This window comes from Gopherus evgoodei, chromosome 3 (assembly GCF_007399415.2).
Source record: "Gopherus evgoodei ecotype Sinaloan lineage chromosome 3, rGopEvg1_v1.p, whole genome shotgun sequence".
Classification (NCBI taxonomy): Eukaryota; Metazoa; Chordata; order Testudines; family Testudinidae; genus Gopherus; species Gopherus evgoodei.
In genome coordinates this window covers 138,549,593-138,573,795 of record NC_044324.1, presented here as the reverse complement: position 1 = coordinate 138,573,795, position 24,203 = coordinate 138,549,593, and the positions used below count along the sequence as shown (strand labels likewise).

Sequence of the window (24,203 nt, the reverse complement as noted above, 5' to 3'; positions counted from 1 at the left end):
TATTGCAGAGGTAAAAGGTTTAGTCTTTTCCTGAGAGTGGGGCTGAGGGCTGGCGGCACAGGGTATAAGGAAACAGGAAAGCTTGGATGCTTCATTTGTGTTTTGCCTTGGCTGAATGTTTCATAGTGTCTCTTTGATAAGAGCTCCCAAGACAATTGCTGTTCAGCTAAGTGTGGTGAATTAAAAAAAGAGAAAATGTGGGGAGAGGGTCTGGAGTGGGGAACAGTGGGCAAAACACAGAATAGTGAGGAAGATCATGAACCTCTGGGCTCATGGGGAAAATTGTCTAACGCTTTCTTTTTTTCTTTTCTCCCTTTGCCCTAAAGGGGACAGAGAAGTTCATCCCTCCTTTTGTTGCCTTCTTCAGAGTACAGTACTACGTAGAAAATGGAAGGGCCATAAGGTAAATCTGTCCAGGGTAACAACTTTATTTTTTAATAAAACTGTATTAGATGGAAAAACAAAAATATTTTTCCTTTGAAGAGCTCTTTCCTTCTCTCTGTGGGTGCTGTATTCCTACAGGCATTCTCTGGAGATCAGAAATGATGTCTGAGTACATCCTTTTATCCAAAGGAGTCGACGTCCATCCTAGTAGGATTCAAACTGAGATGCTTTTCAGCTATCTTTTTAAAGCACCATGTTCCAATAATTTAATGTTGCTGTTTTTTTAATTGTTTAGCATCTAAACTGTAAGGCTGAAGTTAGAGCAGTTATTACAAAATTAACAGTGAGCACCCTCAAGTTTGTTTGTTCTGCAATCTACTCTCCATCCCCTCACTCACTTGCTTTGATTTAGCTGTTGCTCTTCTTCAAACTCCCCATCCATTTGTCCACAGCTATGGCAGCCTTGTTTTCATAGCTTTCCACAGCCTGAACTTCAGTCTACAATAATTTCCTCCTTCCTCCTCTTTGTTCGGAAGGCTTAACTCTTTTTTTTTTTTTTTTTTTTTAAATTTCTCTCTCTCTAGATATGGACGTAGGTAATATTTATTAAACCTCTGATTGCACTTACAGGATTAAAAAGAAAATCAGGCCAACACTGGCAAAATGATCATAGAAATTGTTACTTTAGGATACAGCCTAGTATTTTTCCTTTGGTAATTTATTTTTTATATTTACTGTATCTGAGCCATGCGCATGCTAGCTAATTTGGAAGTGGACAAAAGGAATGACTTGTGAGTTACAGAATTTTGCATATGAGTGAGTTCCATTCATGTGGAATATAGGATGCACACAACTACCCCTCCCTCCCCATGCAGAACAAAAGATGATTCAGTTAAAAATGAATAACTGACAGAGTGTTTTTGCATCAGCACTGCTGGTGTGGTTCTGGCCTCAGGGCAAACCAAGAGCGGGAAGCATTCAGGTGGATTAATGTCAGCATAATCTTTGCTCCATTTAGCATTTTGCTGTCCTCATCTGAGTAAGGCTTTTTTATTTTCCTCTTTGGACTGAGGGGAGAAAGTTTCCCTTCGAGAGGAGGAAGTTTTTCTTACTGCTAAAAGGAGACTTCCCAGTATTGTTCATCTTCCTCTGGGTATGTCTACACTGTAATTAAAAACCTGCCACTGGGACATGCCAGCTGACTCTGGCTCGCAGGCTTTGGGCTAAGGGACTGTTTAATTGTGGTATAGAAAGTCAGGCTTAAGCTGGAGCCCGGGCTCTGGAACCCTGCAAGGTGGGAGGGTTCCAGAGTTCAGGCTGCAGCCCAAACCCAAGAACATATACACTGCAAGTCAGTTGGCAGTGGAGCCCTGATCTTGACTGGGACTATAGATGCAACTCTAGTACAGAGAGTTAATGACTAAAAATGCAGCTTATACACATCAGTGATTCTATACGTATGTCCATTCTCAACAGTGAAGCTGCATGCGACTGGCCTTACGTTAATGTGATCTCTCTTTGCTCTGGCTTAAACACAGCTTCTCTATATATTCTGCAGTGACATGGCAGCACGGCACCTGTACTACTGTCATCTCAAGGAGCAGGTGTTGCGGTCTCGGTGCCTCCACAAAGAAGAAATCTACTTCCTGCTGGCTGCGTACGGTTTACAGGCTGACTTGGGCAACTATACAGAGAATGTCCATGTTGGGAAATATTTTGAACCTCAAGCCTATTTCCCACAATGGGTAAGTTTTCACCATGAGAATGAGGCAGAATCCTCTGCAGTTGCAGCAGGGACTCCCCAGGCTCTGTGGCTGTATGTGGGATGAATCTAGCAGGGCTTTTTCTCCAATGAGGCTTCTGTTCTTCCCAGTTTGAATCCAACAGTTAAATGGCAGATGTTTTTAGAAATAAATTACATTGAAATGCATTTGCTTTTGAATCCTAAGATTCTCTGGAAAACCTCAAGGGGCTGAAGATGAGTAAATCTGTCTTCATTACCTTGACCCCATCATATTTGCCTGTGCGGTGGACTGAGCTCGGTGCAGGGTGACAGTACGTGAGGGGCAGCACCAGTTGGTCAAACCAGAGAGAAAAGGACTTCTCAGCTGAGTTTCCTCAGAGTGAGAATTTCATTGTGATCCCTCTGTGTATGGTTCTTGGCCACTAACTGGTCTTCAGTCACTTGTGTCTCATTGTCCAGTGCTTCTAGTATGTACTTCAAAGATTTCAGTTTCCACACTCCATTTTTATGGATTTTGGAGTGTTTGGGGACAGTTTGGTGTCTTTTCACCACCTGCCCCCCACCCCCAAAAGTCTTAATAGATTAATTTGAATTGTGACTATCATTTTGAGCTGAAATGCCCCCCCCCCCCCTTTTTTTTTTTAAACCCGTTATGGTGACTAACTCTGCCTGAGGGCAATGACTGAACCAGTCACTTGTCTTCAGGCCATCCAGCATCTTTGGAAGGAGCACACAAACATGCAACGTGCAGAATGCTTCCTGCACTGTTTCCTACTCTGCTGTTATGCACGGATGCAAAGTGAACCACCACAGTCAGTGAGAATACAAGTAAATGACAGGGAGGGAGAGGATGATGCTCTGGACTGGGAGTCAAGAAGTCGTAGTTCTACTGGCTCTGCCTCCAACCTGCTGTGTGTATCCTTGGGCATGTCTCCTTACCGCTCTGCCTCTGATTTCCCTACAACCCCAGCTGTTTCCAAGCATCGGGGAGGGGAAGGGTTCAGTGCAGAAGAAACAAATGGCGTCAGGAGGCAGGTGTGATGGAGGCAGGGCAAGTCTGGACTTTTATACTCCTGAGCCTCAAGCTATTTCTCCTCCTGCAGTGCAGAAATACTCCCTTCTCCCTGGCAGAATTCTCCCCATTGGACTCTGTTCCACACCCTGGAAATTGCCGTTCCCAGATGACAATCTGCCATTATGTAGTTTCCAAAGGGTTTAAGAAGGTGGGTCTGACAGGGACTGTTCAAGGGCAGCTATCAATCTTTTTAATCTTGCAAACATTGCAAAGGCCAAGGCTGAGTACAGCCCTGCTGCAGTGAGTCACAGGCCCAAGCGAGCGTGTATATGATTTATTATTACAGATATCAAAATCTGGCATCCAGGGGATGCTTCTCTCCCTGTCCCCAGGGTACAGCAGGGAGACACTGCATGATCTACTTCTTTAACAGCATCTGGTTCAGATTGTTGGCCGAAGGCTACTGCAACCCAAATAATTAATACAAAGGGTGGAGCTGCAGGCTAGCAAGTGAGAAGTCTGGCTTTGAACTCTGGACTTGGCTCCCAACTATAGCCTCGTGATGCTGTACAGCTGCTGGCTGATAAGATCAGGAGTGACATTGACAGAGATCAGCCTTCTTGGTAGGAGAGTGATTATAGTCACATGAGATCTGTGCACAGGGAGAAACGGAGTTTGTATAAGAAGGCAAAAGAAGAACTTAATATAACTCTGGAAAAGGCTCTGTTTGATCACTGTCCATATCCCTGCTTGGGCAGTTTGCTCCCTATTGGATATTCTCAAGTGCTTTGCACAGTCTAGTTTTAAATGTCCTGCATAATGGGGCTTTGTGAAGATGCAAGTTTAACATAAATTTCTTTTTACCTCTGTTGGAACTGTTCCCAACCCAGCCTCTCCTATGGGGGGGAAGGCTTTAACATTACCCAAGAATACTGCATTATTCTACAGTAGTACATGGCTGAGTGATCTGAGCACAAGACTGGGAGCCAGGAACTCTTGAGCAGTAAACTCTGGCATTCATTGGCCCTGGAAAAATCACTCACCTTTGGTGTGAATTTTCCCATCTGTAAAATGGGAGGATAGTAATACTTGCCTACCTCCATAGAGGTAATGAGGTGTGTGTCATAAACAGATAGTTAAGGGTTAATGTCTCTTTTACCTGTAAAGGGTTAACAAACAGTGAGCCTGAAACACCTGACCAGAGGACCAATCAGGAGACAAGATACTTTCAAATCTCGGTGGAGGGAAGCCTTTGTTTGTGTGTTTTGGGTTTTGCTTTGTTCTCTCTGGGTCCTGAAAGGGACCAGACGTGCAACCAGGTTTCTTGCCAATCTCCCTGCTACAGTCTCTTATATATACAGAATAATGAGTATTTAAGTAGAAAAGGCGGTTATTGTCTTTTGATTGTTTTCTGTATTTGCAAATGTAATTTTGCTGGACAGATTTTAATTGGTATTTGTGCTGGAGACTTCTTTCTAGTGTTTATAAGCTGAAAGACCCTGTAATATTCCATCTTGATTTTACAGAGTTTTCTTACTTTTTTCTTTCTTTTATTAAAAGCTTTCCTTTTTAAAAGACCTGATTATTTTTTTCCCCTTGTTGAGGCTCAAAGGAACTGAGTCTGTACTCACCAGGGAATTGGTGGGAGAAGGGAAGGAGGAGTGGAGGAGGAAAGGTGAATTTCCTCTGTTTTAGATTCATGGAGCTTGAATCCGTCTATCTCTCCAGGATAGCCCAGGGAGGGAAAGCCTGGGAGGGGGGAGAGAAAGGGGAGGAAAAAACCTGATTTCTCTGTGTTGTGATTCAAGGAGTTTGAATCACGGTGATCTCCTAGTGTACCCAGGGCGGGAAAGATCTGGGAGGAAGAAAGGAGGGGGAGGGGAAATGGTTTATTCCCCTTTATTGTGAGACTCAAGGAATTTGGATCTTGGGGTCGCCAGGGAAGGTTTTTGCGGGGACCAGAGTGCCCCAAAACACTATATTTTTGGGTGGTGGCAGCCTATCAGATCTAAGCTGGCAATTAAGCTTAGAGGAATTCATGCTGGTACCCCATCTTTTGGATTCTAAGGTTCAGATTGGGGAATTATACCATGACAAGGTGTATTTAGTTATTGTTGATAAAGCACTTTGAAGATGAACATTGCTAAATAAGTACTATGTGTAATTATTATTGATGCATACACTAGCATTTCTACAGTGTTTTGTGCTGTGGCTGCAGAATACTCCAGTATTCTAGGTAGTATTAATAGCTGCCTGTAAGTGTTTAGCAAAACTGAAACCTGAGCAGAACTTGAGAATAGGAATATTAAATACCAAATACTATGGTCTTATTGCACTCGGGTGTTGCATGTTATGATTTTTCCACATACTTAAGGGGGACCTATTAGAGAATAAGGTCTCTAAATATCTTTTGGGCAAATTTAAATGCTGGCTTTTCAAGGAGAGAGAGAGAGTTCAGTGAACTTACTTTGCCTGGTGTGGTGTTCAGGCTAATTGGGATAGAGCTACCGTTTCCACGCTTGTTTGGTCATTGCTGTTGACCGAGCTGCCTCCTGTTCGGATCATTGAAAAGCTGCTGACCTTGTCTTTCTTTTGTGGCAGATAATTGCAAAGAGGGGGAGTGACTATATCTTGAAGCATGCTCCAGAGATGCACCAAGAACAGCAAAGTCTGACCGCTAAAGATGCAATCCTGAAGTTCATTAAGGAGTCCTGTTTGTTGGAAGATGTACCTGTCCATTATTACAGATTACACAAGGTTAAACGAACAGCTGCTTATTTCATCCTTTTGTCAAAGATGAATGTGCTGCTGGGTTTCTTTTCACTTAATAAATGTTGTGCCTCTAATGTTAAAAGCAGAGACTTTGCCACATGTTGGAGTGAATCCATTTGTATCTGGGGAGGATCCACTGATGTGGATAAATACCATTCCATGGCAGACTCATTTGGTAGAGAGAGGAAACACCTTTTAAGTTCCCAGCCTTTGATTCACAGCCCCACAAGTAGGTCAGCCTTCCTTCTCTAGGAGTAGTTTGGAATCTACTCCCATTCCATTGCACCCTGCTCTGTGTGGTGCCACAGCAACTGCTGCAGAGTATTTTTGGGTGCATCTGAGGACTGGCTGAATGTGGGGTCGTAGGAGGGGAAAACACTGAGAAGCCATATGTTGTCAGATGAGAGAGATTGATTTTGGGGGGGGCGGGAAGAGGGATTGCTGAAAGGATAATATAAGGGTCTGCCCTATGGCATTCAAGTGCTGTGAAACAGTGAAAGAGATTATTTGTGTCATAGCGCCCAGGACCCTTATATGCCAGGGGCTTCACAAATACAGGACCAAAAACAGTCCCTGCCCCCAAAGAGCTTATATTCTAGTGCTGAGTGTGCCCAAATAGCAATTTTTGTATCTTTGTTCTTGGTGTGTGTATTTTTCAGTTGGTTTGTTTTTTTTTTAAGTTAGTTTGTTTTATTTCCTTTTTGCCACCAAATCCCTCCCCTCTAGTCTCCCCAATTGCTGTTTGCTCCTAGGCAGATGTTACAGGATGGGTAGGTGAGGAGGTGCCTCTTGCATTTTGACTTGATAAGTGACCTACTATCGGCAATGAAAGGGCCATATCCAGAGTCAGAGTATATATTCACCCCGGGTGAGTTTCCTTTCCCACTTAGGTGAGCCAGGTCCTAGGAGATGCACAGGGCTTTTCCTGAATGCACACGGTCCACTTGGCCAGAGCTTACTGAATGATTTGAAGGCTTCCTGATCCAGTCTCTTTCTGTGCTAGTCACATTCAAGCAAGGTTATGTCCAGGAGGCACCAAAAGCTCAAGAGGCCTGTTTCGTTCCATTAAATCTTGGAGACGCTCCACTTACTGGGAAAACATCAAGAAGAAAGTTTCAGGTTCTCTACAGGAAATACGTTCCAATTTGGGCTCAGATTCTAATGATGATGATTTAACCTCTCATAAGCCACATCTACTCACTCATCTTCTTCCTGCTTTGACTCTAATGCCATCAATGATCATCATAAGACAGTCTGGCTTGCATTTGAAGGCTATAAGAAACGCACTAGCAGGACATGATACAATTATGTCCAGAGGCATGACGGGTGTGAAATCGGTTGTCCTTAATATCTGAATTCCTGTCTGTCTTGAATTGTAGCATATGTTAACTGTTATATACATTGCTAAGGCCACAACGCATTGTCCTTCCCACTGCCACCTCCACCACAGAGGCAAGAATACTGGCATGCGCAAGTTTATCTATTCATCCGTCGCTGGATTACGAAGCACCAGCCTATTTGGACAGTATGTCAGAGGAGCCAGCTGCTGGCGGCTTGTGTGCCAGCGCATTGTGCCAACTCATGGGAGACCTGAGTTTAAGAGCAGTCTCACGTCTCCTGGTCTCTGGGCTGGCATGGCTCACATTTGTTTCCTACCCTGTTTCCCCTCTCCAGGCAAATTTCTGGATTAGATAAAGCTGACACCTTTCAAACCATTTTCAATTGGACTTCCACCTTCTGCCTCCCTCTCTTTTACCACCCCATCCCCAGCAGAAGGAAAATTTAAGTATAGTTGCATGAGGCCTGTATCTTAACCAGTGCAGGGTGGCAATAGTGGAAGGCTTAATGTCAAGGTCTGAGCTTTATATCGTGGTTTGGAGTTATTCTGTTTGTTAGTTCCCAAGAAATTCCAACCTCTCCTCTGATAGGGGAGGTGTGTGTCTCTCTCTATCACTGGCATGTCCTGGGAGGTATATGTTTCTTAAGGAAATAAAGAATCCAGAACATATTTACATGAAATAATCTCAGAATAGAACTGTCAGTGATATAGCGCATGTGTCCATCAAGGTGCAGCACAGGTGCAATAGGATAATGACCCTAATAATCCCTTAAAAGCCTCAAGTATAAGACTATGCTACAGTGTATACTGAGGTCAGAGAAAATTCTAAAAAGCTAGACCCAAAGCTGCATTAACCAATGCCAAGTCATTCCAGCTACGGGGCTTTATTAACCCCTGCTGCTGAACTGCATCTCCAGGTTCCAGCAGGGCCACTAGTGGGAACGTTTCTGCCCTGGCAAGGAGGTGGGACAGCGGCCCTAATAAGTTTGTTTCAGTCTCTACTTCTGTGCTATGCAGGTGGGGGTGTTCCTGGGGATAGCAGTGGAAGCAGATTGAAGTAAGGGGCAGTTGTCTACGAATAATCACTTTGTTAAATAAATGACAGGGCTCTAAATTCAGTAAAGCCATTGGATTCCACTTCAGTGACTGCAGATTTTCTTAGGTGTGTTCAGTAGGCGATGAAACTCTCGAGACTCCACCATGAAAAGAACTGCACAAGTGAGATGTTTAATTCAGTGTTTTTCAGTAAGGAAATGGACTCGCAAAAGACCCCAGCCAAACGGGGGGAAGGGGAGATATGAAATTCTAATAATTTGTGCTGAATTGGGATAACTTTGCTGCGGCTCTGTTACAGTACCCATCAGTCAGTGTGGATCTCTGTGTATGGGCTACCTTTTTGACCTCGGACCTTTATGTTCTTGTAGGATAAGAAGGAAGATCTCCCAACAGTGGTCCTGGGCCTCACCCTTAAAGGAATTCACATCTATCAGGTAACTGAATGAAATGAAAGCTACTGATGTACCATTAACTCCATCTAGCCCTCAGCACTCCCTTCTCCCTGTCTCCTTTGTGTTCGCTAGACTCTATATTTCACATTCTTGATTGCGTGTGAATTCCTTGCACATCTCCCCCTCCTCCTTATATCTGCCAGCCCTTTTGTCATCCTGTGTTTGATATGTTGCAGGAGGTGAACCACGTCAGCCAGCTGCTTTACGACTTTCCCTGGTCGCACATTGGGAAACTTGCGTTTCTGGTGAGTGTAGCGGAATATGGCAGCCTAGAACCTGGCAAAGCTATTGGCTTGCCTGCATTTCCGTGCCAAGCTTTACTAGTGTAAATAAAAATGTATTGATCTTTGCCACTGAATGAAAACATGCCTTTCCTCATTGTTCTGGGATCCCTCCTTCTGTTTGTCCAGGGGAAAAAATTTGAGATCCAGCCAGACGGTTTGCCTTCTGCCCGGAAGTTGGTGTACTATACTGGTTGCGCTTTCCGGTCACGACACTTGCTGCAGCTCCTGAGCAACAGCCACCGACTCTTTCTGAACATCCAGCCGGTGCTGAAGCAGATCCGAAAGCTGGAGGAGGCTGAAGGTACGTGATGGGGAGCAGACTCCTTTAGGGAGGGGAAAAGAGCCAGGAAGTTAAGTAGATAGATTCATTACTGTTAGCCTTTCTGTCACGAAAGTGAAAATAGTGAGGGGAAGGAGAGGAATCAGGTTTGTTCCCGTTGGTTAGCAAGAAATAGTTATGACTCGCACTGTGTGACTTGGGTTTTCTCTTACTAGAGATTGTGTTCAGGAAACAAAGGGAGATTTCCTCCTTTCCTGAAGTGAGTGGTGATTCTTGCTCGTTGTCTGCTCAACTCGCATAAACTTGTCACCTTGAAATATTTTTGATCTTTAAGTTCTCAAAAAGATTTGAAGTGTGATAGGATCTGCAGTTACTCAAAGTATGCTACAAATCATGGTCACGCTGCTGTATTAAAGGTACTATTTATGAAGGGTTGCTAAATGGTTAATTAATTGCTCTAGATTGATCAAGTCCAACCGTTCAGGAGGTTACTTCATAACCATCTGGAACACATTACTCATGTTTGTAACATGGGCATAACATCTAATAATTTATCTTTAAACATACCCTGAATATATAAATTGTGATTAAAATGATACAAGCTGTCAATCCTGTGGCTTCAGGGTTTAAGGTGATTCCCAGAAGGGGTTAGGAAGCAACTTCTTCCTGTTGTCTAGTATTGCCCACTTGACTTAATTATGGGGAATTTACATCTGTCTCTGAACCAGTGAGCATTGGCTATCCTGAGTCAGGATACAGGGCAAGATGACCCATTGGTCACTTCTAGTATGGTCCTTCTCTGTGTGTATTCTGTTTTTTGTGTTAGCTGTTAATCTCAATTACAGTGTGTAAAGAAGGTCACTGAGGAATATGGGTTCCAGTCAATGGCATGTGACCGTCGTCTGCTGAAGAATGCTGTTAGAACATTAACACAGTGCATTTGGGCAGAGTATTCTAGGACTGCCATTATGGAGGTTTTGTGCCTTCCTCTGAGGCATCTGGTGCTGGCCACTGTACTAGACAGGCTATTGGCAAGATGGACCATTGGTCTCAACCCAGTCTGGCAATCTTATAATATTTGAAAACAAAATGCAGCAGGTTTAGAAATACATAACTGTCAGGAGTCAAAGTGGGCTCTACTTGTGACCTGCTTGACACACACACACACACACACACACACACACACACACACACACACACACACACACACACACACACACACACACACACACACACACACACACTTCTGATAGTTCTTTCCCTTGTGGCTTATTTAGGACTCAATCCTGTGTGGTGCTGAGCACCAATTTCCATTGACTTCAATGGGAGTTCAGTGCATACCTAAAAATTCTGTTTCTTTTACAGATTTCAAGTCCTATCCACACAAGAAAATTGACCCATTGCTGATAATGACTGTGAGCAGTAAGTTCCCCCAGGACTAGTGTTTTGAAAATAGCTTTATCCCATCTCCTATACTAGCATTTAAACACCTTTTGAACACCAATAGAGGAGGACCCCTGCTGACAACTGTTCTCAGTGATGGGTCAATTTCCTAGTGCAGGTGGGCTCAATCTTGCTATTGCGGAAGTAATTGGGAGTTTTGCCTTTTAATAGCATGGGAGCAGGATCAGTCCCTAAGTGCTCGGACATACAGAACCCACTTTCTCGGCCTGCCGCTCAAGCTACCTTGATCCTCAAAATACTTCACACATTGTCCTAATTTAGAGTGAGGTTTTTCAGCTCCACAGAACTCTTATAATTGGTTTTTGTTTTTCATTTTAAGAATAATCATTGCAGGTTGCCTAGGTAACACAACTCTCAACCAAAATGTGTCTATTTTACTCCCCGCCAGGGGTGAAACTCTCCTTGTCTGGCTGCTCTAATTCACCAGATCTTAGCTAAGATGTAAAATATGCATCGCAGAAACAAGTGTTAATAGCCAGCTGAGTGTCCCCTAGCTCCATCAGAATACACAGCGTACAAAAACGTGATACTATTTTTGCTTCTGTTGTTTTTTAATACCTACTGTATGATTCTTCCTCCCTGCCTCATGTTCTTGGTGCTTTGCTGATTGCAATCATTTGGATTAATATTTGCTGTCTGTAAATGATACTAACACACCCTTACATAGCACCTAAGTTTGTAACTGCTAAGTTTTATGCATTTAAAATTATTAATTCTGAATGGCTGAACACACGGCTAACTGGAGGGGATGACACTTCAGAATGTTAAACATGCAGTCACTGTTATATAACTTTACTTTTTTTAATTTAAAAAAGAATCCTCAACTTATCTTTGCAAGCCCTCTCTCAGTGGAGCCAAAAAATCTAAATCCAAGTTAATAGCCGGGACTTTCAAAAGGACTAGTGATTTTTTTGGCTGCCCAACTTGACACATTACAGGGGCCTGATTTTCAGAGTGGGGAATGCTGAAAATCAGTTACCTTCAAGGTTACTTAAATTGGGCACCCAAAATTCCTGGTCACTTTTTTTTTGAAAAGTATTAGCCAGCATTTGTGCATCTTCATTAGTTCCTTCTCCCAGTAAAGCCTGATAGACCCTTTAAGTTCCCAGATGTTCCCGATGTCATGAGCAGCTCCTCTCTCAAAAAGAGCTGTAGTGGCTCAAAGTCCAATATCTCTGCTTCAGTGGTCTTAGCCACTAAAGTTCCTCTCAAATGTGGAAACCAGGATTGTCTGAAGGAGTGGGAGGTCTGTTACACCTCACTGTTGAGAAGCAGACTCAATGGCATTGAAGTAGGATGGTGAGAGTTTCTAAGGAAACAGATGGGATCAGGGTGGGACAGGGACTTTTCTTCAAGTTTTTCCTTGTCTATGTTGGTTTGAGAAGGAAAGGTGAGGAGTGTGTGGAAGAGTGGCAGGGAACAGACAGGGAAAAGGACACTCCTTTCTGATTTCCTTGTCTATTTCAGTTTGGTATCTAAAGCAGTAACCATGGCAATAATTTCAGTTGCCTAAGGTTAACAGTATGTACAGCCACAGCATAATGACTCCATCAGCCAGCTAGGCTTGTATTTTAAAATATTGCTGATCTCCTCCTCGTCCTCCTCACGTAAAATCCAGTATTGAAAAGTGATTCTGGGAAAAATCCACAGAATCCATTTGTCTTGGGATGGGGGGGCACTTTGTGAACGCTCATGATCCCCATTATTTATCTTGGCAGTTGAACTCCCTAATACAAACTAGTGAGCATGAGGGTATAAAAATGGGGGAGGAGGAAAGCCGTGTGATATACAGAGCTCAACGTAATGTGGAGAAGACTGAGGTCCTGTCACTTAATGATAGGTGGAGCAGGGACATTGTGCATTGCTTGCAAGGAAGACTGAATTCCTTAAGAATCTGGATGTTAAATTACACCCCAAAATAAACTAAATCAATTCATTTTATACAATAGCCCCCCCTTCTCTTCCCACTTCCTAAAGGTCATTAATAAGGACTTCAGTAGATTGAGTTCACTTCTGTTACCCACCAGTAAAAGATGGGATGTGGCGAGCAACGCAGGCACCAACCTGGTGATCTGGTTCAGGTTCACTTTTTCCTCCTTGTTCCTTTTTCTGCTACCCCCTTACTCTTGAGTTTGCTTTCCTCTTCGTTCCATTAAGCTCAGTTACACAATGGGTGCAGTTAAACACAGCACTACTGTCATAAACAGATAGTTAAGGGTTAATGCCTCTTTTTTACCTGTAAATGGTTAAGAAGCTTGGTAAAGCTGGCTGACACCTGACCAGAGGACCAATAAGGGGACAAGATACTTTCAAATCTTGGTGGGGGGGAAGTCTTTTGTTTGTGCTCTTTGTTTTGGGGGTTGTTCACTCTTGGGACTAAGAGGGACCAGACATCAGTCCAGGCTTTCCAAATCTTTCTGAACCAGTCTCTCAGGTTTCAAACTTGTAAGTAACAGCCAGGCAAGGCCTGTTAGTCTTATTTTTGTTTTCTCAACTTGTAAATGTTCCTTTTTTGCGGAGAGGATTTTACCTCTGTTTGCTGTAACTTTGAACCTAAGGCTAGAGGGGGTTCCTCTGAGCTATATGAATCTGATTACCCTGTAAAGTATTTTCCGTCCTTATTTTTATAGAGATGATTTTTACCTTTCTTTTCTTTAACTAAAAGTCTTTTTTTTTTCTTAATACCTGATTGATTTTTCCTTGTTTTTAGATCCAAGGGGATTGGATCTGGACTCACCAGGGATTGGTGGGGGGAAAGGAGTGGGGATGGTTAATTTCTCCTTGTTTTAAGATCCAAGGAGTTTGGATCTGTGTTCACCAGGGAATTGGTGAAGTCCCTCAGGGCTACCCAAGGAGGGGAAAGTTTTTTGGACAGGGAGTGATCCAGATACTGAAAATTCTGGATGGTGGCAGTGATACCAGATCTAAGCTAGTAATTAAGCGTAGAAGTGTCCATGCAGGTCCCCACATCTGTACCCTGAAGTTCAGAGTGGGGAAGGAACCTTGACAACTACTCACTAGTGACAGGTTTGAGGTGACCGCATGCCTGAAGGGTGTGGGGGTGTGCAGAAGAATGAGAGCTGGGGGGGGGGCGGGGTAAACCAGCAAAAGGAATGTAATAGTAGCTCACGTGTGTGTGTGAGTGTATAAAGGACTCAGCACTGACTCGCTGAAGAAACTGTCTAAAGAAACCTAAAGCTCTGTGGTGTATTATCCCCATCCTCCTCCCACCCCAACCCCTCAGACTTCACAAGTCCTTGGAGGAAGGTGGACTGGAGCTGGCTTTAGCATTTGCTGAGCCCCAAACTGGGGTTGGTGAAAATGGGCCACATGCTGCCTCCCTTTCCCATCTCCACTGCTAGGTAGATAAGTTGTTTCACTTTCTGATCTTGCTTCCAGGAGTGGGGGGAGGGGGAAGGGAGAGAGATTATGCTGGCCCAGGAAATGAAATCTGCATGGGGACTCCAAAAGCCAGTAAGTTGAGCAATCACCATCAGTGCTTGGCTCAGGTTACCCATCTGCACCCAATATCCACTGCCACTTAATCTCTCTGTGGCCCCATTTCCCACCTGTAAAACATGGAGGATTGCACTTCACATGTCAGTGTTGTGAGGATGTTTATCTGAAGTGCACAGATACATAGCCTCCCATCACTCTAGTAAGTACAATAGGTAGAGGAATGGAAGGCACAGAGAAAGATGGATGAGACTCCCTGGCTTGGGACTGATTGCATAGTGGCTCTGTTATAGTTTACAGCAGCCCGGAGGCTGCATTAAAATGTGCCTGCTGACCATTGCCTCCAGAATAGGTGGAGCACAGTGTGAGTCCCGTGCTGTCCCCTATCTCCTGCATGAAGGAGTCTTGCCTGGGCCTAGCAGGGTGTCCACTCTCTAACATCACCACCCTTGCAGGCACTGTGACAGTCTGGTCAGGGGGGCAGTCCAGATCAGTCGAGTTGTCAGCATTTGCCCTGCAGCTCGGTGCCTTTCAGTGCCTTGCTACTGTAGCAGCCAGCTTGGGATTCTTACAGTCAGCAAGTAGTATACATGTCTCACACAGCGCTGGTCCGGCAGCTCTGACCCCAGCTGTGGTTACAGACAGTCAGGTGGCTCCAGCTCACTCCCAGCCCCAAACCCTGTGCTCTGTAATGTCCAGCCTTCTCCTGGACACTTCAGAGAAATAATAAAAATTTGTTCTTGTAGAGACACAGAAGTACATCACAATCTATTGACTTAACTGGAGTAAACACACCCTTTTATTTAAATACTGCACGGAGTTGGTTTATAGGAAATATAAAAAAAATTAACAAGAGGACATAGGTTAAGAGATACCAAGTAAAAGCAATAAAGTTAAAAAGGGTCATAAGCAAATAAAATTGAAAAACATGAATATAAAAGTCCAAAACTTAACTTAGCAAGGTACAAGCTTTGTTCAAGATATTTTTTTCACCTGTATTTATTTCCCAGAGACTTCAACCACCTTTAGTTGAAGAACCCATCTTTCTCTGTTCACAAGAGTTCTGTTCCCTTGTGTCTGTCTTGCGATGGATGCCAAAGATTGCTTCTCTCCTTACTTACATCTTCCAAAGCTCAATGAACTTGTTTCAATAGGCAGGATGACCTCATGCATGGTTTTGTTTGTTCTCTTCCTGTGGGCTTCCCATCCCCCTGCTGATGTCTCTGTAAATGGAGCTCCCATTGTTTCTGGTCACACTATGCTTAATTTATGAAGGAGACAGGTAAATAACTGCCTTCTCTCCTGTCTGGAAGGGAACCTGTTTCTCCATATTTGTTTTAAAATCTGGGGCCACAATATCATTAAGAAACCATGTTTACCCATATAGTATTGTTACTGGTGAACAATGTTGTGCAAAGTATGCATGTCCTTAACTTCCAGAAAAGACCTCACTCAATACACTTTTATAATACAATAATATTGTATACAGTCAGTTGATTCAGTTGCTTATCATTTGAGGTTCAGCTCCCTGTCTTTATAAATAGTAAACCTTTGAAATGAACTCTTTCAAAAGTAAAACCCAGACCTAGCCCCTCTCTCCTGCTGGATGCAGATGCCATGCTCCCTTCTCCCCCACTTGTTAGAGAGAGGTTTGCCTCCCCCCCCCCCTTAGCTTAACAGGTCTGTTTACACAATATGTGAGTACATTCTCCTTCTTTCACTGTACTTTGGAAGCAACTCCAAGGTGGGGAAAACACAGTTCCTTTGTCTAAGACAGACCTGTTTATCAACCGCCTGGCATACCTCGTTTAAACACTCTTTAGTAATCATTCCAGCATGTCATAATGCTTCATATACATTGCACACATGCATCACGAAGAATATTAATGATCAGTGAGTTATTCGTTCTCAAATGATACCTCACACAGCATATTTTGTACAAAGCTTATTACGATAGCGTGTAGGATGTGAGTATAGGGGTGCTTGGTGTCTCGGCCTCAAGCCCTCTCCTCTGGGCTGTGCCGGCTTTCTTTGCCTTGCAAGTTAACAATAGATGCGCCTCAGTCCCCGAACGCCTTTGAAGTTTTCCCCTGTGATACCCAGCCCCTGACACTGCTGAAAGGATAGAGATTTTACTAGAAACAAGAGTGTGAGGGAACAAATGATAACTTACAATACAAAACAAAATCTTAAATGTGAGCATGGGTCTGCACTTAATAGTTACCTTTTCTTATCTAATAAAGTAGTTTTCCTCCCCCGAAGTTTCAGTCAGTTGCAGAGCTGGCTGGCTTCACAAGAATCAGGGTCCAGTATTTAATGAGAACACCCCTGTTCCTCAAGATGTCTTTTCAGTGCATGGATCCACAGTGCCTTTCCAAATTCTCTGTTATACAGAGACAAGTTTTTGTCTTTACTCATAGGAAGGGTGATCTCCTATCTGTTTCAGTTGTTAGCCGTTGTCTCCACTGGCTTTCCATTGAAAGTCTTGGAGCAAGGCAGGTCAGTTGAGCCTTGCATTGCATCACTGGCTAAACAGGGTGGGGTGACACCTCCCTCCTGCCTGAATGGGCCGACACGAGACACATCCCCTGGTGACTAACTTTTTACTCCCAGTCCATAAAGTAGACATGCAGTATAAATACATAATTCCTTCAGTATTACCCATACAGACATCTTGCAATGAATATGAATCTTGACAGGTAAGTTTCTGTAGATACCTTAGATGTTACTCTTTATGGATAACTATCCTGCAAGTTATGTTTGGTGTCCATGAGTTTGTCAGGTCTGAGGTGAGAGTTGTTTGCGAAGATCAGGTGACTCTTTGCCAAGGAACCACAATAGTGTTTCAGACCCACCATCTAATCTGTGGATTGATGTAGGAGCTGATGCATGTGTGGGAGATCTTTGGCTGAGGAGATCTGTTAACCTTTCAGCCCCTCTGTTCTGCCAGAGTGGTGGAAAGAGGCTGAAGCAAAGACCTACAATTTGATCCTTGTTTGTGCTTAATACTGGCCCTGGGAATGGTCTGTTCAGAGTAGAGAGCTAAGCATCTCACTAGCTCTTGTTTGAATGACCCCAGGACCTGCTATAGAAACTTGTGGGGAGGGACCCAATTAAGATATGTTCTCAGTGGGCGCATAGCCTCACGTATACCTCCATCCATCGCCTACCACTTATACACAATTCCCTTGTGCCCCTACAATTGCACCCACCCCACCCATTTCCTTCAGATTATGGGCCCTTCACTGATCAGCATGCTGAAACCACAACAGACCCCACTCCCACGTTAAACTCAGGACAGTCTCCTCTCTTGAAGCTTCTACTCCCCCTTCCTTACAATGGTTTTCTCTAAAGCAGGAGTCATGGTGAAGAGAATCAATCAATTTTAGGACCTCCATTTGGATTTAATTTTATCATCTCAAATTGGTTCCTTTTCTCCCCATGTAGAGAAGAAGCGTTATCGGGAATCCTATATCAGTGACACTCTGGAGATGGACCTTGACCCCTCAGATAAGCACTCCCACGGCAGTGGAAGCAGTGGGGGCAGCCAGAGGAACAATCGTCTGTCTCGTCAATCAACTGGGAGCCATGGCAGCTCACACACATCTGGCATTGAGGCTGATTCGAGGCACAGGATGTCAGTGGAAATGTCAGTGGATGAGCCCTTCGGTATTGATCGGGTTCATCGGAAGGAGAAATCATGCAGCTCGACTGTTAGCTATGGCAGCTCTGGCATTGACAGTGGTGGCAAAGGGAGAGCTGAAGATGACTCTCAGGATGATGGTAAGGAAATAGCGGGGAGGGGGATGTGGTGTTTAGTAACCCTGGTCCCATGCTGTTGTGATAGAAAGGAGGAGGTAATGAAACCTCAAATGACTTGGCAGGGCAGAGACATGATGTTAACTGCTCTTCTCTCTCTTCCAGAGGTTGAACTGGCAGTGGATGAGCCAGAGGAGGTGCCTGTGGATGAGCCTATAGAGAGAAACCGGTTGGAGGAGGCAGCTGAAGGAGAGTCTGTCAGTCCTCTTGCTTTAGATGCACTTTGCTGTCAAGGTGAGGTGGCTTTCTGCAGTCATTCCATGCTCCTCTCAAGCTTGCGTGTAGTTTCATGGATAGTGCGGGGCAAGCACAGAATCATCCGGAAGGGATTCCAAGGCAGGCATGCTGGGAATTGGCTCTCTGTGTTACAGTTCAGTTATCTCTCTCTGTGGCTTAAGACCAGATTGGAAGCCAGGTCCTCTAGAAGTGAAATGCAGATGTGCTATATTATACTGCAACATCATCCCTGTCCTCCGTAATGGCCTCTGTTTTTCCTTTATCCATCTCAAATTTTCTTTAATTGATTCATGAACATCTCTTCTGTGTGACTTTGAAAACGTATGAAAGCCTTTCCAGCAAAGGCATTAACTGATGTTCATTGTGAAAGGCAGACATGTTCAATCACAAATTGTTGAGCTTGGTGAGGTTCTGTGGCCTGTGTAACGCAGGCCTCCAGTGATCATAGTGGGTCCCTTCTGACCCATGAATCTGTTTTGTTCCAAGCATTAAAGCAGAGTGAGACTGATGTGAATATGAAACTAGGACATGAAATAGCCCTGATAATGCTGTTTTTCTAATTCAGCCTTTTGGCCTCAGCCCTGAGGTTGAAAGACACATGAGTATTAGTGACTGAAAAGACATCTGTGAGTGTCTTTCACATGAGCTTGGGAGGTGTGTGGTATGGGACTAGCTGAACATGGTAACCATCGGAGCAGATGTATTGTAAATTGCCTTTTCACATGAACTGCTGTAAATGTTTCAGTGCAAATCTGTAATCTGAACTTCAATCTTTTCCTCTGCAGCCCTTAAGCAGAAGCCTGTCTCTGTGGTACAAGTCACACTGATAAAAATGAGAGGCCAAAGTGTGGAATCTCTTCATCAGGTGAGAGGAAACCGCAGACTAGTGGATCTGACTGTGGATATTTGACCAAAGTCTGCTCTCATTTACACAGCTGTAAATCAAGTCAGAGGGGCTACTTTGGACGGGATGAGAGGCAGCATTTGGCTCCAAATCATAATGAGATGGTTTGGAGTGAGCAAGACTGAAATCTTGCAAACTGTCCTCCTTAGATTTAGGCTTCCAAAAAGGAAATGGAAGATAAGCCACTTTGAGTTTTGGGTTCAAACCATAAGCCAAAACCATTCGGTGATTTTTGGGTTTGAGAAGCAAACTCAATTTCCTCTCCACTCCTAAAGTTGGAAGAGGTTCGAAGCTGAGGGACTAGTTTTGTTCCATCTGTAATTATTGCTGTTTGTTTCATTGTGCTGTTTGTTTGCTGAACTTTTCTGTCTACGTTTTCTTTTCTCCAAGCCTCTGAGAAAAGGAAATGATGTATGACAAAAGCACGTACTGTGTCTTAAGCAATATTGTCTTGCCCTCTGAAAAACCTCTTGCATTTAAAAACTTCTCTAAACCGTTTTACATTTCAAAGTGCGGCTATAGTAATAGAAAAAACTTTAATATGACTCTTATCATGGGGATCCCCAGTTATTCCCTCTGAGTCCAAATCAAACTTGCTCAGCTAAGAAAATATAATTTTTTTTTCTCCCTCCCCCTACCTCCATCTGGAAACACTTCCTTGATCTCTCTCTTTTTTTTAAATCAATCTGAGGTCTTTCTGCCTCTTACTGGACATGGTCAACAGTGATAAATAATCTCCAGTTGGAGTTTACCAGTCTATTTTATTGATCCATGAGACTACAATAGAATCCAGCTTATTCTTCCAAAATTGTTGGTTCTGCAGGGCAAACCATAGTAAAAACTTATTTCTGCCGTCGAGTTGAACAGAGGTGACTCAGACACACAGGGAGCAGACATGTTGAATAAGAGATGCTGTTTTTACATTAATCTGTTTCTGACTACACACTTAAACAGTGCTTTCCACTGATAATAGTCAGTCTATTTTGGCCCCAGAGTCAGATACCTTAACAGTTTTTTATAAGAATAGTTCTGATTTAAATATAGGTTTGATAACACATTTCAAGAGATCTTTTCTTTCTGATGGCTGCCTCTTTTAGCAGCATATATACTGAATAGTCTATTTGTGACTTTGGGCCTTTTTTCTTATATACAAGACTGTGTAACTGAATAACTGTATTATTGGTAGGATTTTTTGAAAGCACTCTTACGTTCGAACTCTTCTCTCAAGGCAGAGCTGGGGTGGTCAGCTTGGCATAGCAGAAAAGTTGAGCCAATGTTGAGTACTTTTGAAAGTGCGTGTGAAAAAATGCAATCAAACCTCGCAATAACGCGCCCTGCTATAACACGAAATTGCATATAACTCGATCATGGGTTGGCTCCCCTTTAAGGCAGATACAACTTAGGTAATGTTTTCACAGTACTGTACAGGACCAGTGGTCCCCAACACCATTGCAGGGGAGAGAAGCTGCAGAGCCACGCACCTGCCGGGGACAGAGAACTCCGGATGCCTACGCTCTCTGTCCCCGGTGGGTGCGAGGCCGTGGCTTCTCTCCAGCTTCAAGAGGATTTTTTTGTTTGAATGCTGTATTTCTAGAATTTAATCTTAAAATCAATTTAAAGAATAACTATCAAGAACCAGGGCTGGTCAGTAATTCCTTAGTAAAGGCCAGGTCACTATTGCTTATGCTAAATGAATTCTGCCTTTAAACCTACTACTGGTTCACTGCGCCAATTTTTTCCATTTCTGCGTAATGTGTGGATTAGTTGTACTTGGCTTTTGTGTTTAAAATTAGGCACAAAGCTCATCAGTTTTCACAGTTGCTTTCTGAGCCTTCCTTTTAGCTCATAAAATTTTAGTGGACCCCAGCCCAATGTTTTTTCTAATGCTTGTTCTTCATTATGTAGCCAGAGGCTGACCACCTCAGCTCTGCCAGGAAGTGTCGCTTCTGCCACACTTTACATGCCTGTCAGATGAAATAGAAGAGCAGTTAAGTGAATTCACAATTTTATCATGGTTCACATCTTCTTCATTAAGACGATGACCTTCAGCAAGCTGATGGGGGGGGGGGGTTGTTTGAGGTAGCAGAAACAGTTTAAGAAGATTCCGATGAGCATTAGGAGTCAGCATCCTTAGGCTACCTAAGTGCTGTGCTTCAGAACATAGTCATTTCCTCATCTGTCTCTTACTGAACCAGCAGGTGAGACAGCCTAAAGACAGGAGCTGCGTAGACCAACACAGCCAGAGTTTGGATGACATCCGTCTTTACAAGCATCGGCATCCACCGCTAAGCTCCACGTTATCTTCGGACACCTCCCACAGCTATACGTTTGGCTGTGCACTGGAGGATAAGCTGGCCAACTACGGCTGTGTTTATTCAACAGCGGACTGCAAAACCAAGTCCGCCCTCTATGGAAAGAGATCCATGAACTGCCTGTCTCTGGATCTCTTGGGAGAAGACCAGCTGCCAGAGGAGTTTGTGGTGTAGCCAGGTTGGCACGGTCCTAACCAAGGAGACGGCTCATTGGGGAAATAAAAGCTACTATATATACCTCATCAATGCCCGATACATTGCTTTTGATCTCAGAGGTGATTAGTAAATGACTTTTTTGTACCCTATTAAGGGATGTATAAGTAGTGTCACAACCCAACAAACCTGACAAAAGTGCAAGTTTATTTATTACAGGGCAGCACTTTAATTAAAAAGAAAAATACTGGCATTGGAATATCTGTCCTCTACCCAGCGCACCGTTAAAGTGGACTGCTCCAATAGAATAGACAATTTTTTTTGTTTAAAATACCAGTGGGCAGTTGGCCCAAAACACCTAATAAGCTAATAGCACAGAGAGCACATCTGAATTGACTTACCTGAAAGGAACTACAGATTCCACATTGGGGTTGTTTTTTTTTAAACCACCTAGTTCCTGACCTTTTGTGCCCATAATGTTACACTAATCTAGTGTGTTGGTCCCCTTGAATTTACTCTACTGAGGCACTGCTGTCAACTATCACTTTTCTCCTAGAACATATCTCAGCCTATCAGCAATGGAGATGGACTTTCTGCAGCTCTGTAATATCTATAACTGTACTGCTCCCTTTGAAATCAATGGAAGCTTCGCTGTTGGCTTCACTAGAAGCAGGTTCTGCCCCGTTGTGGGTTTGTTTCTAGGTTCCATCCCCTACCAAGCCAAAAACATACCAGCAATTGTACTGCTGGTTTTTTAAACTGTGTTTTTGAGCAACGAAGTGGGAACCGCTGGCCACTAACTATTGCCACAAACCTCCACTATTGATCCCTAGATACAGTCTTCATCCTTGTTGTTGTTTGTTTGGAAAATAACAGGATGACTCAGCTCCTTCCAGCAGTTTGGATTTTGAGGAAGTCATGACGAAAGTGCTAATTGATTGGCTTTTCAGGAAAGAAGTGTGACTGGAGAAGTTGTCCAAGTATGATCGCTTCTACTTGAATCAGAGCGCTTTTTAAAAAAACAACTAAATTCCATATGAATTCACCCTCTGAACTTTGGAGGCCAAACATGTAGAGAATAGATTTCAGGGGATGGCTAGAGTAGTTATTAGGGATGATGCCCGGTTTTGGTTTTGATTGGAGCATTCAACTGGTGAAGGATGAGGCTGAAAGGCACCTGATATATATTTGTGGTGGCTTCTATGTCAAAGGTAGTGGGGTGTGGGTTTGGTTTTTTTGAGTGCTATGGAACTGTGCCAGTGTTCTGTGAAAGGATACATGCACTGGTACTATTTGATAAAAAGTGCTCCTATTAAGTCTGGAGAGGAGATGCTTTCTGCCTTCGTTCACAGCAGTGATGCTATGTTTTCCCCTTTTTTCCCCACCTGCAGTACTTAGGGGAAAAGGGAGCGACACAACCACCTATACCCCCATGGCCAGGTTGCTTCCTGGCGAATGGAGAGAAGTGATGTAACGAATCAATGTTCCATACATCCCCTCAGCAAAGAATCATTATTTTAGAAAATAAAGCACAAGGAATGCAAAATGTCATCTTGCAGTATCAATCTTGCTGCACTAAGGAGTTGAAAACAGTTGAATCCCATGTAAGCTGCAGTCAGACCACAGCTAAAATCATCATTGCAGTTTTGAAAGTCAGTTTGCTGGGCCTTTGAAGAGGAAGATACTCACTCACTCACTCACTCACTCACTCACTCACTCACTCACTCACTGTGATCCCAGCACAAATGGAAAACTGCATTGTATTACCATCTTAGGCAGCTGTCAGTTGGACAGTTGCATTGCAAGTGAACTATTTAAAATAACCAAGCTAGAAACCCCGTGATCTCAGTTACGATACAAGATTTCCATGCAGATAGGTATATCTCACAACAACAGCTGCATCCAACATTGCTCTGTTGAAAATGTCAGTTATCCTGTTGCTTTAGATGACATTTAACTTACTGTACGTAAGGCAAGGGTTGTTGGTGTCTTCATTTTTTCGGTCATCCTTTGTTATCTTGACAAGGAAGTGATCTTAAACTTAAGATGCACAAAAGCAGCTATGTAGCATGTTCTCAATATGTCGTTCTCTCTGACTCAACATATTTTCATTATCAAACTTAAAAAAAAAATTTTTTTTTTTTTTTTTGCTGTATTTTTGGTCAGAAAATGTTTAGAACATATTTGAGCTGGTGGCTGCTTGAGGGCATGAGTAAAAGTGTGTTGCAGTTGCTATCTGTATGAGAATCTTCACTGTTTACTGGTAACTCTCTGGAACTCCATATCTTGGGCAAGTCCTTGATGGAGCAAAACTCCCTATGAAGTTATTGGGAGTCTTGTTGAATTCAAGAACTGTAGAACTTGACCGTTTGAGATTTTCCCCATTCTCAGCACTGTGTCCATGGGCCAGATTCTACACCCACTAATGTAATGTCACTGAATACTTTTTTTGGTCAAATAGATGCAATACTGACCCCAATATGTATTTTTTGATAGTGTGTCTGAGCCTGTCACCTGTAACCATGTTTTATT

The 24,203-nt window shown here is 43.4% G+C and overlaps 1 protein-coding gene across 2 annotated transcripts in view; it reads left to right on the top strand.

Annotated features, from left to right (window-relative positions):
- The window catches only part of FRMD1 (FERM domain containing 1), a 46,520-nt gene extending 23,161 nt beyond the window's left edge, over positions 1-23,359 (top strand). Inside the window, exons 5-14 of one of the 2 annotated variants that reach the window (XM_030556793.1) lie at positions 327-403; positions 1,943-2,129; positions 5,745-5,900; positions 8,679-8,744; positions 8,939-9,007; positions 9,173-9,347; positions 17,694-18,029; positions 18,171-18,299; positions 19,088-19,167; positions 21,405-23,359. In XM_030556793.1, coding sequence (XP_030412653.1) covers positions 327-403; positions 1,943-2,129; positions 5,745-5,900; positions 8,679-8,744; positions 8,939-9,007; positions 9,173-9,347; positions 17,694-18,029; positions 18,171-18,299; positions 19,088-19,167; positions 21,405-21,692 — 1,563 coding nt within the window. In that variant the 3' untranslated portion in view covers positions 21,693-23,359. Of the gene's footprint in view, positions 1-326; positions 404-1,942; positions 2,130-5,744; positions 5,901-8,678; positions 8,745-8,938; positions 9,008-9,172; positions 9,348-17,693; positions 18,030-18,170; positions 18,300-19,087; positions 19,168-21,401 lie in introns of both variants that reach the window. The other variant, XM_030556792.1, reaches the window with a different exon arrangement.
- The last annotated feature ends 844 nt before the right edge of the window (positions 23,360-24,203 follow it).